Here is a 13,670-nt window from a genome sequence, read left to right on the forward strand (position 1 = left end):
CGTTTGGATGTCTTATGCACGATTTAAACGTTAGTCAGGAGCAGGTGTATATTTTATTTGTACCAACTAATATTTTCAAAATATGAAAACTCTCATGAAAACAAAACATTTGTTCTGCTCGTTTTTTATGAATAAGGCCCAATGAAAGTGGATGGTGACTGAAGCTCGCGTACCTAACATTCTATCTCCTTTTGTGTCCATGGAAGAAAGTTAGGCAAAATGCTAGGCATTGACAGCCTTACAGAGCGATAGATGCTACACATAGAAATAATATTTCACAGAACATACTGTAGATACAACATTTTATTGCCAGTAAGAACTGCTGCAGGCAAATAAATGTTGACGACTTGATAAACCAGCCAGTCTTGATTATCAGTGGTTTGAAAGTTTTTTCTTCCTACACATAAACAAATCTCATAATAGAACATGAGCAATGAGTACTTTATTATTGCACTGACATAACATGATTGATTTGCATTTATTTAACTTTTCATCAGGGATCTGAAATTTATTTCCCATTGGCAAGTTCTAAACATGCACAAGTGTGCCAAATGCAGTTTTGTAAAGCTTTCACAGAAAAGTAAAAAAAAAAAAAATATATATATATATATATATATATATATATATATATATATACACTATATTGCCAAAAGTATTCGCTCACCCATCCAAATAATTGAATTCAGGTGTTCCAATCACTTCCATGGCCACAGGTGTATAAAATGAAGCACCTAGGCATGCAGACTGCTTCTACAAACATTTGTGAAAGAATGGGCCGCTCTCAGGAGCTCAGTGAATTCCAGCTTGGTACTGTGATAGGATGCCACCTGTGCAACAAGTCCAGTCGTGAAATTTCCTCGCTACTAAATATTCCACAGTCAACTGTCAGTGATATTATAACAAAGTGGAAGCGATTGGGAATGACAGCAACTCAGCCACGAAGTGGTAGGCCACGTAAAATGACAGAGCGGGGTCAGCGGATGCTGAGGCACATAGTGCGCAGAGGTCGCCAACTTTCTGCAGAGTTAATCGCTACAGACCTCCAAAGTTCATGTGGCCTTCAGATTAGCTCAAGAACAGTGCGTAGAGAGCTTCATGGAATGGGTTTCCATGGCCGAGCAGCCGCATCCAAGCCATACATCACCAAGTGCAATGCAAAGCGTCGGATGCAGTGGTGTAAAGCACGCCGCCACTGGACTCTAGAGCAGTGGAGACGCGTTCTCTGGAGTGACGAATCACGCTTCTCCATCTGGCAATCTGATGGATGAGTCTGGGTTTGGCGGTTGCCAGGAAAACGGTACTTGTCTGACTGCATTGTGCCAACTGTGAAGTTTGGTGGAGGGGGGATTATGGTGTGGGGTTGTTTTTCAGGAGCTGGGGATGGCCCCTTCCTGTTCCAACATGACTGCGCACCAGTGCACAAAGCAAGGTCCATAAAGACATGGATGAGCGAGTTTGGTGTGGAAGAACTTGACTGGCCTGCACAGAGTCCTGACCTCAACCCGATAGAGCACCTTTGGAATGAATTAGAGCGAAGACTGCGAGCCAGGCCTTCTCGTCCAACATCAGTGTCTGACCTCACAAATGCGCTTCTGGAAGAATGGTCAAAAATTCCCATAAACACACTCCTACACCTTGTGGAAAGCCTTCCCAGAAGAGTTGAAGCTGTTATAGCTGCAAAGGGTGGGCTGACGTCATATTAAACCCTATGGATTAAGAATGGGATGTCACTTAAGTTCATATGCGTCTAAAGGCAGATGAGCGAATACTTTTGGCAATATAGTGTATATATATATTTATGATTGTTCACTTCAAACATAGTTATCAAAAGTCACTTTTATGACATACTAGCATGTATTTTTAGGTAACATTAACAGTAGAAGTCAGGATAATTATATTCAAGGTTCAAGATTCAAGTGCATTGAGGTCAAGAGCCCTGACACAATTCCAGTACTGCCTGGGGATAGCATTCCCATGCACGGTTGCAAGCCATTCACTAGCATGTATCCTTAGCTGTGATATCAGAAGCAGTGAACTGGTAAAATATTTCCATTTCACGTTTTTAAGAATACTCCAAAAATTGTACATTGCTAAACTATCTACAATTAAAAATATTTTAAAATAATTAAAATAGAATATTTATGATTTAGATTTGCTTGCAACAATGTAATAAGAATGCAGAGCTACTTTTTAATGGCCATAAATGCATAAACGTGCTTATTGCCAACACCAATGGTGTAGTTACGGCATCGACTGAAACTAACCAAATGTTATATTCCCCAAATTCTATTTCATGTTCATTTAAAAAAAATAAAAATTATTATTCAAGCTAACGTTCTTCCCTAATGTGTCTCTCTCACACACACACATGCACATAAACTTATTGTGATGCCAATTGATAAAGCATTTTTTGTTTAGCATTAAGTCCAAAGCAGATGACAAAAATACCTTGGCAGGTGTAAAAAAAAAAAAAACTACTTTGCACTGTGTAATGTACATCAAACACCTCAAACAACAAACGAAAATTCTTCCATTTCAACCACAAAATGGCACTCATCAGGCACCAGCTTTTGACTTTTGCTTGTTGAATGTGCTCATCTACTAAACAACTGTGAGTTAGGTCAATCTTATGAACAAACCCCTGCTGGAGAGTTATTAGAATGCGACTATTTTTAATGCTTAGAGTATTGCAATTGTTTTTCAGAATTAATGGTGCTGAAACCTGATTCCAGTAGGTGGATTTTCATAACAGGGCTTGGTATCCAGAATACTTCAGAATACAGAATTCTGCAGAACCCTCTGAGTAACACTTATTAAAAGTTTCCTTTAGAACTAAAACCTCTATGTGTTTCACTTCCTATCTGATGCATTGCAATGTCCTTTACAGCAATGTTGTTAAGTCTCTGCTGTAAAGAAAAAATATTTTCATTCTGTTGCGGAAACTCTTTATCTGTAACGTTGGCAACAGGTAGACACAGAGACGATGACAATGAAGTGCAATGAACCCAAGTGCAGTTTAATAACAAAAGTAAACCATAAACATCTTAACTAAACTTGACATGACCATAGAACCAACATTACACAAACAATACACGACAATGGCAAACATGAGGGTTAAATACTTGGACTAGGGAGAACACATGACAGTGAAAACCAATGAACACTTAGGACTCTAAACAAGATAACGAGACTGATAAAAACCCAATGAAAAAATTAACCAATGGGGACAAGACATAAGAACAAGGGAAACACATAACAAGATCACATGACAAGGAAACAGGAACAAACATGGCATGGAACAAATTTAATAAAGTAAAAGACATGAACAAAAACACATACAACCCTGACATTATCATCATTACAAAATATGTCTTTGTGCATATGCATTTTTATAACTCAGTTGCTTAAAACTGGTGATGATTTTCAAGATCTCTCATTTGGTTGAGATGTTCCTGAGGCACACAGACCCCTTGAGAAAATGAAATGAGTGGTTTGTCTCTAGCATGTAATAAATTGGTGGTAAGTGGGGCTGGTTGCCTTGTGGTTAACCAGCCTGACAGACTGCATACCATATGCAAAAACTAAAGACAACATTATCCTTTTACAAGTTTAAGGTCTTGAAGAAGCTTTCTGTTTTACTCAATCAGGAACAGGGATGGTGACAGATCAGCAAACAGAAGACATTTGACAAAGATGGGAAGGTGCCTCAATAAACTTCCTTTATTACTGTTTGCACTGGAATTTCACTTCACTTTCGCTCCCTAATGAGGTGACAGCAGACTATATTTGTTCACTTACAGTTAAGAAACATCTGTAGTGACTTGTCAGCAAATTTCATCATAGCTTTATTAAATCTACAAAAATAATTGATTGATTAATTGATAACTTTATTCATTCATTGGTAAAATTGAATCCATTTAAAATGTAGAAAGTAACTAGTGCAAATAATTCACCACCACTTTTTGCTAACTACAGTGTGTGTTTTTGAAACAATTGTGTTCTTGCATCAGACCCTAGTGGGAGGTGCAGACAGAATTAGAACGAAGAAAGCCCTTAAACCTCAGATGCACAACTTTCAAAAGGCGTCTCTTAAAGGTCTTGTCACCAATCACTTTGTTATCTGGTATTGTTTACAGTGTTGCACACTTTTTATATTTGTCAGGAACACAGAATATTCACAAAGTAAGACAGCAGAGCAAGCGAGTGTGAGGAAGTCAGCTTTCCTTCCTCTGTTTTGCTGTATCTGCTATCTCAGATGTCTCAGTCGTTTGTTTCAGCTTCTGAAAATGAATATCTTTCAAGAATCCTGCTGCTCCATTTTTGGTATTCTATTGTTTTTCCTTCTTCAGGGTAAGTACCTCATTTTATTCATGGACAAAGTGACTTTGTAGGTTGTTACCAAATTGTAACACACTTCCTTATTTGTAGTTCAATAATTATAAGGATAAAAGGACAAATATATATTTTTAAGAACTGTTCTTTGTTCCACTGGAACTAGTAAACATATACTAATGAATTTTTAAAATCAATAGTTGTTTTTGTTAAAAGTGCACTATGAACTAACAATGAACAATTGTATTTTTATAAACTAACATTAACAGAGATTAATAAATGCAGTAAAAAATATTTTGTTAATTGTTTGTTCATGATACCTAATGCATTAACTAATGTTAATGAATTTAACCTTATTGTAAAGTGTTATTCTAATGTTTTAACTATCCAGCAGGGCCATAACCTCCATAGACAATATTCATAATAGTGGTCTACTGATATGGGGTTTTTCCATGGTTGATTTTTAAATTATTACATTTTAAAATTAATATAAAGTAGATAGGAGAAAAAAAGCACAGCATTGTGGGTGGAGGGTGGTGTGACACTTCCTGCACAGAGTGCAAATTGACAATGTAGAGCAGAGTGAGGGATCTAGAGGAGACAAAATGCAGAAACAGTGCATCATAGTGCAAACATACTATCATCAGAACAGACAGACAGTCACAGTCTGTCAGTCCAGGGATTGAGAGTAATTCCCAGTCAGACAGGAATCAGAGAAGAGAAAGTCTGTTGTGATAAGAGTGTATTCTCCTGACACATTGTTTGTTGAAGATGCTCTGGATGGGGCAGTGATGTCATGGTGATAGTGAACAATTTTTTATTTGCCCTCTTTCTACAGTATATTCCCTGTCTTATGGGTAGTTGATATTGTTGTGGTAATTATTGTTGTCAGACTGGTTTTTGATGGACACACATTATTTTGAATGACAAAATGGAAGATCAGTTTTTTAGTTATATAGAGCAGTTGTATAATTTTGTAATAATATGTAACCAAAGTTGTTTTCTCTGTGTTGTAGGGTCATGTGTGATTGTACATAAAGCTGTTGGGAGCTCCCTGCATTTAATGCATGATATTCCAAAAGAAAACCTTAGTCTGGTACAATGGAAATTAAATGGGACAATCTTTGCAGAGTATGATGGAACTAAGCTTAAAGACTTGAAAAAAGTTTTTGCCGGAAGGTTAAGGACGAGTGATATTAGTGTAACAGTAGAAGAACTTCATTTCCAGGATTCTGGAAGCTTCTCCATTGTTGCAGAAGGACCCCATTCTAAGCAATATAAAACAAAAGTAATTGAGCTACATGTGCAAGGTAAGGTTCATCTCTTGATATTTTACTACCAAGTTTTAATTGCAAATACTACAGCTACATTCAAAAAATGAAAATAAGTAAATATTCATTACATAGCCTTTTTTTTTTTTTTTTTAAATCAAGGAAAAAGTACCTGCATACCACTGGCTTATGTATACCATCTGGCTGATTGTCTTTCCATAGATCTCATCAGAAATGTACAGATTAAGTCCAATTTTACCTGGCAGGAGTCAAAAAATATGTGCACATTTCATCTTCACTGTCTGGTCTCTGGCAATCTGAAGCCGTCCTACAGCTGGAGTGGCTTTGAGGTTGGGAGTGAACAACATCTACATTTCAGTCTCCATCCAGCAATGAGCGTCACACTCAATTGCACAGCCAATAACAGTGTCAGCATTAAGTCTGCTACCTTGACAGTGAAGTGCAGTGAGGAGTCTATATCAAGTAAGTCATTTGGTAATTATTATTACGAAATTATTATTACAAAATTATTACAGTTTTGTCTTTGTAGATAGCAATGCCAAGTGATGAAAACATTCTCTAAGGATTAAATGATAATAGTTTGCTCACTCTGAACCCACTCTGCCCACCTTGCATCTGGCATTTTGAAACTAAAAGGTGTGAGAGAATACCAAGGGGAAATGAAAGCTATTACTAGGTGATCATTAGAGGAAATTCAGTCACAGTTTTGAGGATATGAATACACATTGTCTTATTAAAGGTTAAAGGAATATCTCACTTTTTATCATGCCAAATTTGGAATAACTAACTGTGTCGGATCTCAAAGAGGCGAGTTCTATAAACAGTTGTTCTGTTTTGGTGTGCAGTATTTTAGCCTCAAAACATGCACACACACACACACAAAAAAATCTATGCTCAGCACTGAAATAGTTTTATTTAAATCAGATTGATCTCACTGAAAAATCTGCGACTGGAGGTCAAAATTTTTATTTGCTTAAATCAGTCTATGCTTTATGAATCTCCGGACTGCCCAGACTGGAATTGCAATTGTCAAAGATCAACAGGCACAGTATGGATGATTTTCGGAGAATTCGCTGCATGTTACCACTACCAAATTAACACACTGATTTCCAGTGTGATCATGTTGTTTACACACCTCCTTTATATGTACATTTCAGATTGTGCTTTATTCACAAAACTCAAATACCTGCTGCTTTTTGCAATTACATTTAAAAGAGATGTTTATGTACATTTTCTGTCGATCATAGCAGCAGCAATTTATCAAATGATGGAGGAGGTACCTGGATCACAGTGGTGGAGTGATGCTATATAGTCCTGGCAGAGTATGGCAGATTGCTGTAGTCTGGTACATTCTCCTAAAACTATTACTCCGAACCGGCCCACAATTTTGGGTATTGTGCCATGCAAATTGCATTCAGCACAGATTTTCTGGGTGTGCTTCCTGTGCATTGTGAAACAGAAGCTGTTTCGTGTCCTAAAACAGCAAGTGTAAATCATCAGGGCAATTCATTTTACCTGTGGTAATATTGGTATTGATTTAACAATAATTTGTTTTAATTAAACATTACAGGTTTTCTTCAGTACAAGTATTTGATGATTGCAGTAGGAACTGGAATTGTGGGAATTGTCATGCTCAGCGGAATCATAGCAGTGTGCTGCAGGTGGAGGACCCGTAAAGGTATGTTGGAAAAGTGTGAACATAAACATTCTGAATGTAGCTTTTTATTCATAAATGAAAAAATGATCTGGTCTGTATGATTTAATAATTTAGTTATTGTAATAGTTCTTTTTACATGCTTTCAGGAAAAGGGGACAGTGAGGCAGAGATAACAATGTATGAAGACGTGAACTCTGGTGGCACAGCCAAGAAAAAGGTGAGCAGGCCATTCAAATGACTTTATGGGTTAAATATTTTTTAACTGAATATCTTTTGCCTGTGAATTTGCAAGGCCAGAAACATACTTCACGCAAGAATGCACATGCAGATGCCAGCGCTTGGCCATCGCTTTGCCAATGTGTGCTCTTGTTGAACATGCTTAAAGGAATGGTTCACCCAAAAATGATAATTTTCTCAATATGTACTTACCCTTATGCTATCTCAAACTTGAATGACTTTCTTCTATGGAACACAAATGAAGATGTTTTGATGGAGATATGATGTGAATATATCCATACAATGCAAGTCAATGGGGACCAACACTATCTGCCCATGAACGCGCCATACACGCGCTCTGCGCATGTGTCAAGCGCGAGGAGTTTAATTGAGTTTTAAATAATAATCATGACAAGGAGACTGCAGATGGCAAGTAATATAGTGAAAAAGTGGTTACATTTAGGTCTGTTCTCACTCAAAACCGAACGTATCGCTTTAGAAGACATGGATTAAACCACTTGAGTCTTTATGCTGCCTTAATGTTCTTTTTGGGAGTTTTGTTCCCCAATGACTTACATTGTATGGATATATTCAAATCATATCTCCATCAAAATATCATAAGGGTGAGTAAATGATGAGATAATTATCATTTTTGTGTGAACTATTACTTTAACATGTGTTCTTGTGTTACTGTGGTGGTAATAAACCTCAGTACTCGAGGGGGAAATAGAGTTACCTTCAAAAGTCTGTGCATTTAATCTGGATGTGTCCTTATTTGAGTTGCTATAAATATACTCACTTTATTTTATTTCACAGTTTCCCAAATGGGAGTCTGTGAACCCCTGGGGGTTCATGAGGGAACTCCAGGGGGTTCATGAGAGAGTGAAGAGAGAGAGTGAGTTTCGGTCATTTACCAAATTTTAAAAGCATTGACAGATAAAGTCTTAGGCACGTAAGATGTTTCGCATAGCTAGAAGTGTCTATACTCATATACTTGCCAAGAGTAGGTTTTGGCCTTTATTCTATTAGCATACTTCATCTAGGAATCTAATTTATGGACTCGTTTTACATGTTTATGTAGCCTATTTTCGGGCTATATTCTGCTACAAGCTAACTTGATATAATGTGTGTTGCAGAAACGAACAGAAAGTGTTGTGAATGGGATATCTATTTATGAAACAGTAGATGACACAAGAATCAAGTCAAACATGGTAGGTTTGCATACATAAAAAATACATCTACTATTGTTTCTTCCTCTTTTGCTAATTAAATGGGCTTATAGAATGTATACACTAACAAAGGGCTCAATAAAGTAATTGAAATACAATAAAGGTAATGCCATCATTTTTATTTACATTTTACCATCATAATGCATTAATATTTTGGGCCATATTAAAGCCATGATTTCCTTTGAAGTACATTGAAGCACCATATAATAGTAATCATTCAGTACCATGGAATATAAAGTAATATGGCATTACTATCTGATACCATCACTGTACCATGATACCACCACATTACTTTTTTGTAAGGGTAATCTTGGCGAGCCTAGATTATTAACTTTTACATGAATATTATGGTTCAGACACAACTTGATGCTGTATTAGTCCTAAATCATTAGGACATTTTACATAAATTGTCTTATTTAGCTTTTAAATGGAGGGAGACATCACTGTGATTTTTTCCAAGAAAGACCTGTTACAGAGTCCTAACCCTAACAATTGTCAGTGAACTTCCCCTAAAATATATATATTTTCATTCAATTTTTATTATTTTTATTATTATCTATGTCTTGTTGCTGTTTTGTATTGTTGTGCACTGGAAGCTCCTGTCACCAAGACAAATTCCTTGTATGTGTAAGCATACTTGGCAATAAAGCTGATTCTGATTCTCATTCTGATTCTATATTTTATATTAGTTTGTGTGTTCCCTGGGAATCAAACTGTAACAGGATTTAAAATGGGCAAGGAGGAGGCAGGAACCGGCTGAACAGTCAAAGTAATATTTAATGAAACAAAAAAACACAAAACATAAACACACATACGGCAGCTGCATGTGGCTCTCTCTCTCCCGAACTGCCGCATCCGGCTCAGCCCTATCCCTCTCCTTGGCTGATTAGCCCAATTGGGAGCCGGCCATGCAGACTCACGGCCCGGCCCTGCCCTTCCTCCTCATCACACAAACCCATGATCATGGAATTAGTTGTGCATTAGTGATGGGCATTCCGGCTCTTTTCAGTGAGCCGGCTCGTTCGGCTCAGCTCACCAAAAAGAGCCGGCTCTTTTGGCTCCCAAACGGCTCTTTAAAAAAATTTTTTTTTGTATTTTTTCAAGTCAAACAGTTTGCGATAGTTTGATTGGTTTTAAAACAATTCTAATTCAATTATTAAATGAAATCATACTCTACCTTAACCACAATGTATTTAAAAATGCCTTGGTTTGCATTTGCATTTAAAGTATAACTTTTTAATGTATATAAACAAAATGCATATAAATCTAACCATTCAAAATGAATACAATCTGAACAGCATAATAGAATATTGCACCATATCAAAGAAAAATAAATAACAATTTGCCTAACCCTAACCCTAACTGCAGCATCCCACAAATTGAAATAAATGTAAATAATAAGGATGCTGTTACACATGTGCATTTAAAGTATAAGTTTTTTAATGTATATAAACAAAGTGCATATAAATGTAACAATTCAAAACAAATACAATCTGAACAACATAATAAGTTGGCTCCGCCCTCCCTCACGCATCTTTGGTTCATTGGTTGACACTGCGTGTCTGAATGACAGGAACAACAGGTGAGGCTGTTAGTCTAAGCAGACAGTCAGAACGAATGTGTGTGCGCTTGAGCATTTAGGCCTATATTATTTTATTTCTTTTTTTGTTCTTTGAATTCATTAATTCTATTCATTTAAATCTTTTGATTATTCATTTCTTAATTTTTTTATATTTTTATAAATAGATTCGGCTCTTCTGATATGCGAGCCGGCTCCCAACGTACACCTACAAGAGCCGGCTCTTAGAGACGACTCATTCGCGAACAACCCATCACTATTGTGCATGCTCTACCAGTTGAGTTACAGGAACAGGTGTTTAAAAGCTGTTACGAAGTTTTCCTAAAAGCTTGCGCTTGCAAGTTGTTATAAACAACCAAAACAAACTCAAAAACACCTTTGTTTTGGAAAGACTTTGTTCCAAATTACATCACACCCATTCGTTCTTCGATTTTTTGTGAAGTATGCCTGGGTTTTAAGCCTAACCCTAAAATCTGATTTGTTGATAGGAATGTTGTTCCAGGACAAACAAGGATGTTGATCCAGGAATATATCTTACTTGGCAAAATCACAGTGACAATTAATACAGCAGATGTGAGATTGGTTACAGCCAAAAGAGAGATTTCTCAGCTCAAGTCACATGCTTGGAGAAGTTGTCATTACAATGACAGTAATGTTGAAAAGAGTTTTTTGAAGTCTGATGTAATCTACCTACTCCCTTTACAGCCTCAAACTCTTTATGACAAAATCAACTATCAACGTCACCCTGCTGTTGGCCCAAGCACTTCCTCTCCCTACCAAGAAGTTCTTTGAATAAGACACAGATGGACTGTTTATGTTTCATTTCGAGCTTACACCTCTGGATCTGTTTAATCACCTTACCATATGTATTATAGTCTGAATCTGGTGAGTTTGGACCCTGTGATTGAACCCGTGCATTAAATTTATGTTTTATTAAATGTAACATTGAAACACTTTATGCATGCTGTAGCTATAACTTTCAAGTGCAAGTTGCAGTTCACCCTAAAGATGCAACCGCCCAAGTTTAGCAATAAACCAATCTCAGTATAATAGTGTGAATACATATTCTGAGTGACTCTATATTTTCTTTTGGAAAACATATTTGAAAAGAGAAGCCATTCACTCACACCCTGCAATTGACTTTTGTATGATTAGTAAATCAGCACTAATGGGTGAAACAAAATGCCTTGAATTGCTTTGAACTGTGATAATCTGTTGACAATTGAGAGAATAAGCATGTCTTGGCTTTGCATGTATTTATGGTACTTAAACTCTGAACATGTTTATCATTGAATGGAAGAGAAATAAATGTTTACTGATGGCATATTGTAACTCATCCAAACAGCCGCTCTAGTGACAACAGAACAGTCATTAACGTTAATGATACCCCTTGCATTGGGTATGGTATTGTACAGTAAGTCAAATTCTAGCTAAATTTTCCTATCTATGAATATCTAGGAGTAACCATTGCTAGATTAACTGCTTTCCTGTGATGCAAAGCAAAGGTTTTAAAATGGAGCTCCACCATAGAATCTTGCTACATTTACATCATTGGCAAATGTTTACTGATTGGTCACTCAATTCCCTCAAATAACTTCATTGTTTCCATCAGCACAATTAATTCCTTTTTACCTACTTTTTCCATACCACCCCCTCATTTGTTTCAGAGTAGATTAGTATATCTGCACTATATGGGCAAAAGTATGTAACGAACCGAATACCACACCCAAATGTGCTTGAAAGTTTAATTTCAAAATTATAGGCATTAACCCCTCCATTTGCTATAACAACTTCCAGTCTTCAGGGAAAGCTCTCTACTAGATATTGGAACATGGCTGTGGAGATTTACATCAAAAGCATCAGTGAAGTCAGGCACTGATGTTGGGCATTGGGACATGGCTTACAGTCAGTGTTCCAGTTCATACCAAAGGTGTTCAGTGTGAATCAGGTCTGGGTCTTGAGAAGGCCAGTCAAGATCTTTCACATCAGACTCCGTAAACCATGTCTTTATGGACCTCGCTTTGTGCACAGGGGCATTGTCATGCTTGAACAGAAAAAGACCCACTCCCAAACTTTTGCCACAAAATTTGAAGCACACAATTTTCAAAATGTGTTATTGTATGGAGTAGCATTAAGCTTTGTTCTCACATGAACTACTACTAATTAGAAGGGATGGCCATATACTTTTATGTTTAATTAATTAATTAATCCACCTGCCAGCTTGATCTTGCACCTTAAACACATTGCATGTTATCACAACACCCAATTCCCACCTTGCCTATACTTTTCTTGCAACTGGCATTATCCCATTAACCCTAAATTTGCAGCTGGCTCTTCAATACTTAAGAAATATTTTCAGGCCCTTAAGTATTACACAAATATCCAACCCAAACTCAAATAAAAAACTAAAAGATGTTTGTTAGTGGAGAAAAAAAAAATATTGGGAAAAACCAGGTTCAGCTGGGGGAGCCAGTTTCCCTCTGGCTATACAGCATGAATACAATGGCAATATCAGCTATGTGTAATACAAGTCATGTATTAGTTGAGTAAAATTACTAGATTTTTGGTGGGCAATGTTTAAATTAAAGAATATTAATTGAACTGTAAGATTAATGATTGTGTAAAATGTGTGATGAATAAACACAGAAACAATGTCCAACTCCAACTTGACGCCTTTATTTTCCCCACCACATACCACTGGCACGTGTTTTATACATCACTGGAAAGCATATAACTTAAACCCTTGTACGCTGTTCGGATTTTTGGACCCGTATTTTTTTTTTTTTTTTTTTTTTTTTATAAAAATGGTATCCTTCATCTGAGTGGAAGACTTGGTGACTTTTCCTCCACTAGCTATCTGAACACACACACACACAAAAAAAATCTGGACTTGATTCGACAAATCTAAGGGGTTGTAAAAAAAAAAAAAAAAACGTTTTGTGATGTTCCAGGTCATTTTTGACCCACTATAGGAAATGAATTGGAAATACTAAAATACACTTACACTGCAATACAATACAATACATTTTTTATTGTTGTTGTTGTTGTTTTTGTCAAATAAAAATTAATAAATCAGACACAATGCAGAACACAACCACACATAAATGAAGGGTTGAGACTATAAAACATCCACAATGCAGAAAACACACCCACACGCACATACAGGTTTGTCTGACTATATATCATTGACTTCGAATGATTTCATATCAGGCTAACAATATTTTCTATTTCCAAACTCTACCCCTAATTCTAACTCTAACCATCATTAGATTTGAAGATCAGCATCATCTGACCAATATAAGAGCTTTTTTTTATTTTTATTTTTTACTGATGAGGATATTTTGCCCTCACAGGTGTAGACAAGC

The 13,670-nt window shown here is 36.6% G+C and overlaps 1 protein-coding gene across 1 annotated transcript; it reads left to right on the forward strand.

The window, feature by feature from the left end:
* Positions 1–4,032: 4,032 nt before the first annotated feature.
* LOC127448990 (uncharacterized) lies at positions 4,033–12,964 on the forward strand. Its single transcript, XM_051712023.1, has 7 exons — positions 4,033–4,350; positions 5,349–5,642; positions 5,826–6,086; positions 7,195–7,302; positions 7,428–7,498; positions 8,634–8,708; positions 11,011–12,964. The coding sequence occupies exons 1-7, from the start codon at positions 4,065–4,067 to the stop codon at positions 11,095–11,097; spliced, it is 1,182 nt and encodes a 393-aa protein (XP_051567983.1). The 5' UTR covers positions 4,033–4,064; the 3' UTR covers positions 11,098–12,964.
* Positions 12,965–13,670: the final 706 nt, after the last annotated feature.

This window comes from Myxocyprinus asiaticus, chromosome 1, assembly GCF_019703515.2.
Source record: "Myxocyprinus asiaticus isolate MX2 ecotype Aquarium Trade chromosome 1, UBuf_Myxa_2, whole genome shotgun sequence".
In the NCBI taxonomy this organism is placed as follows: Eukaryota; Metazoa; Chordata; class Actinopteri; order Cypriniformes; family Catostomidae; genus Myxocyprinus; species Myxocyprinus asiaticus.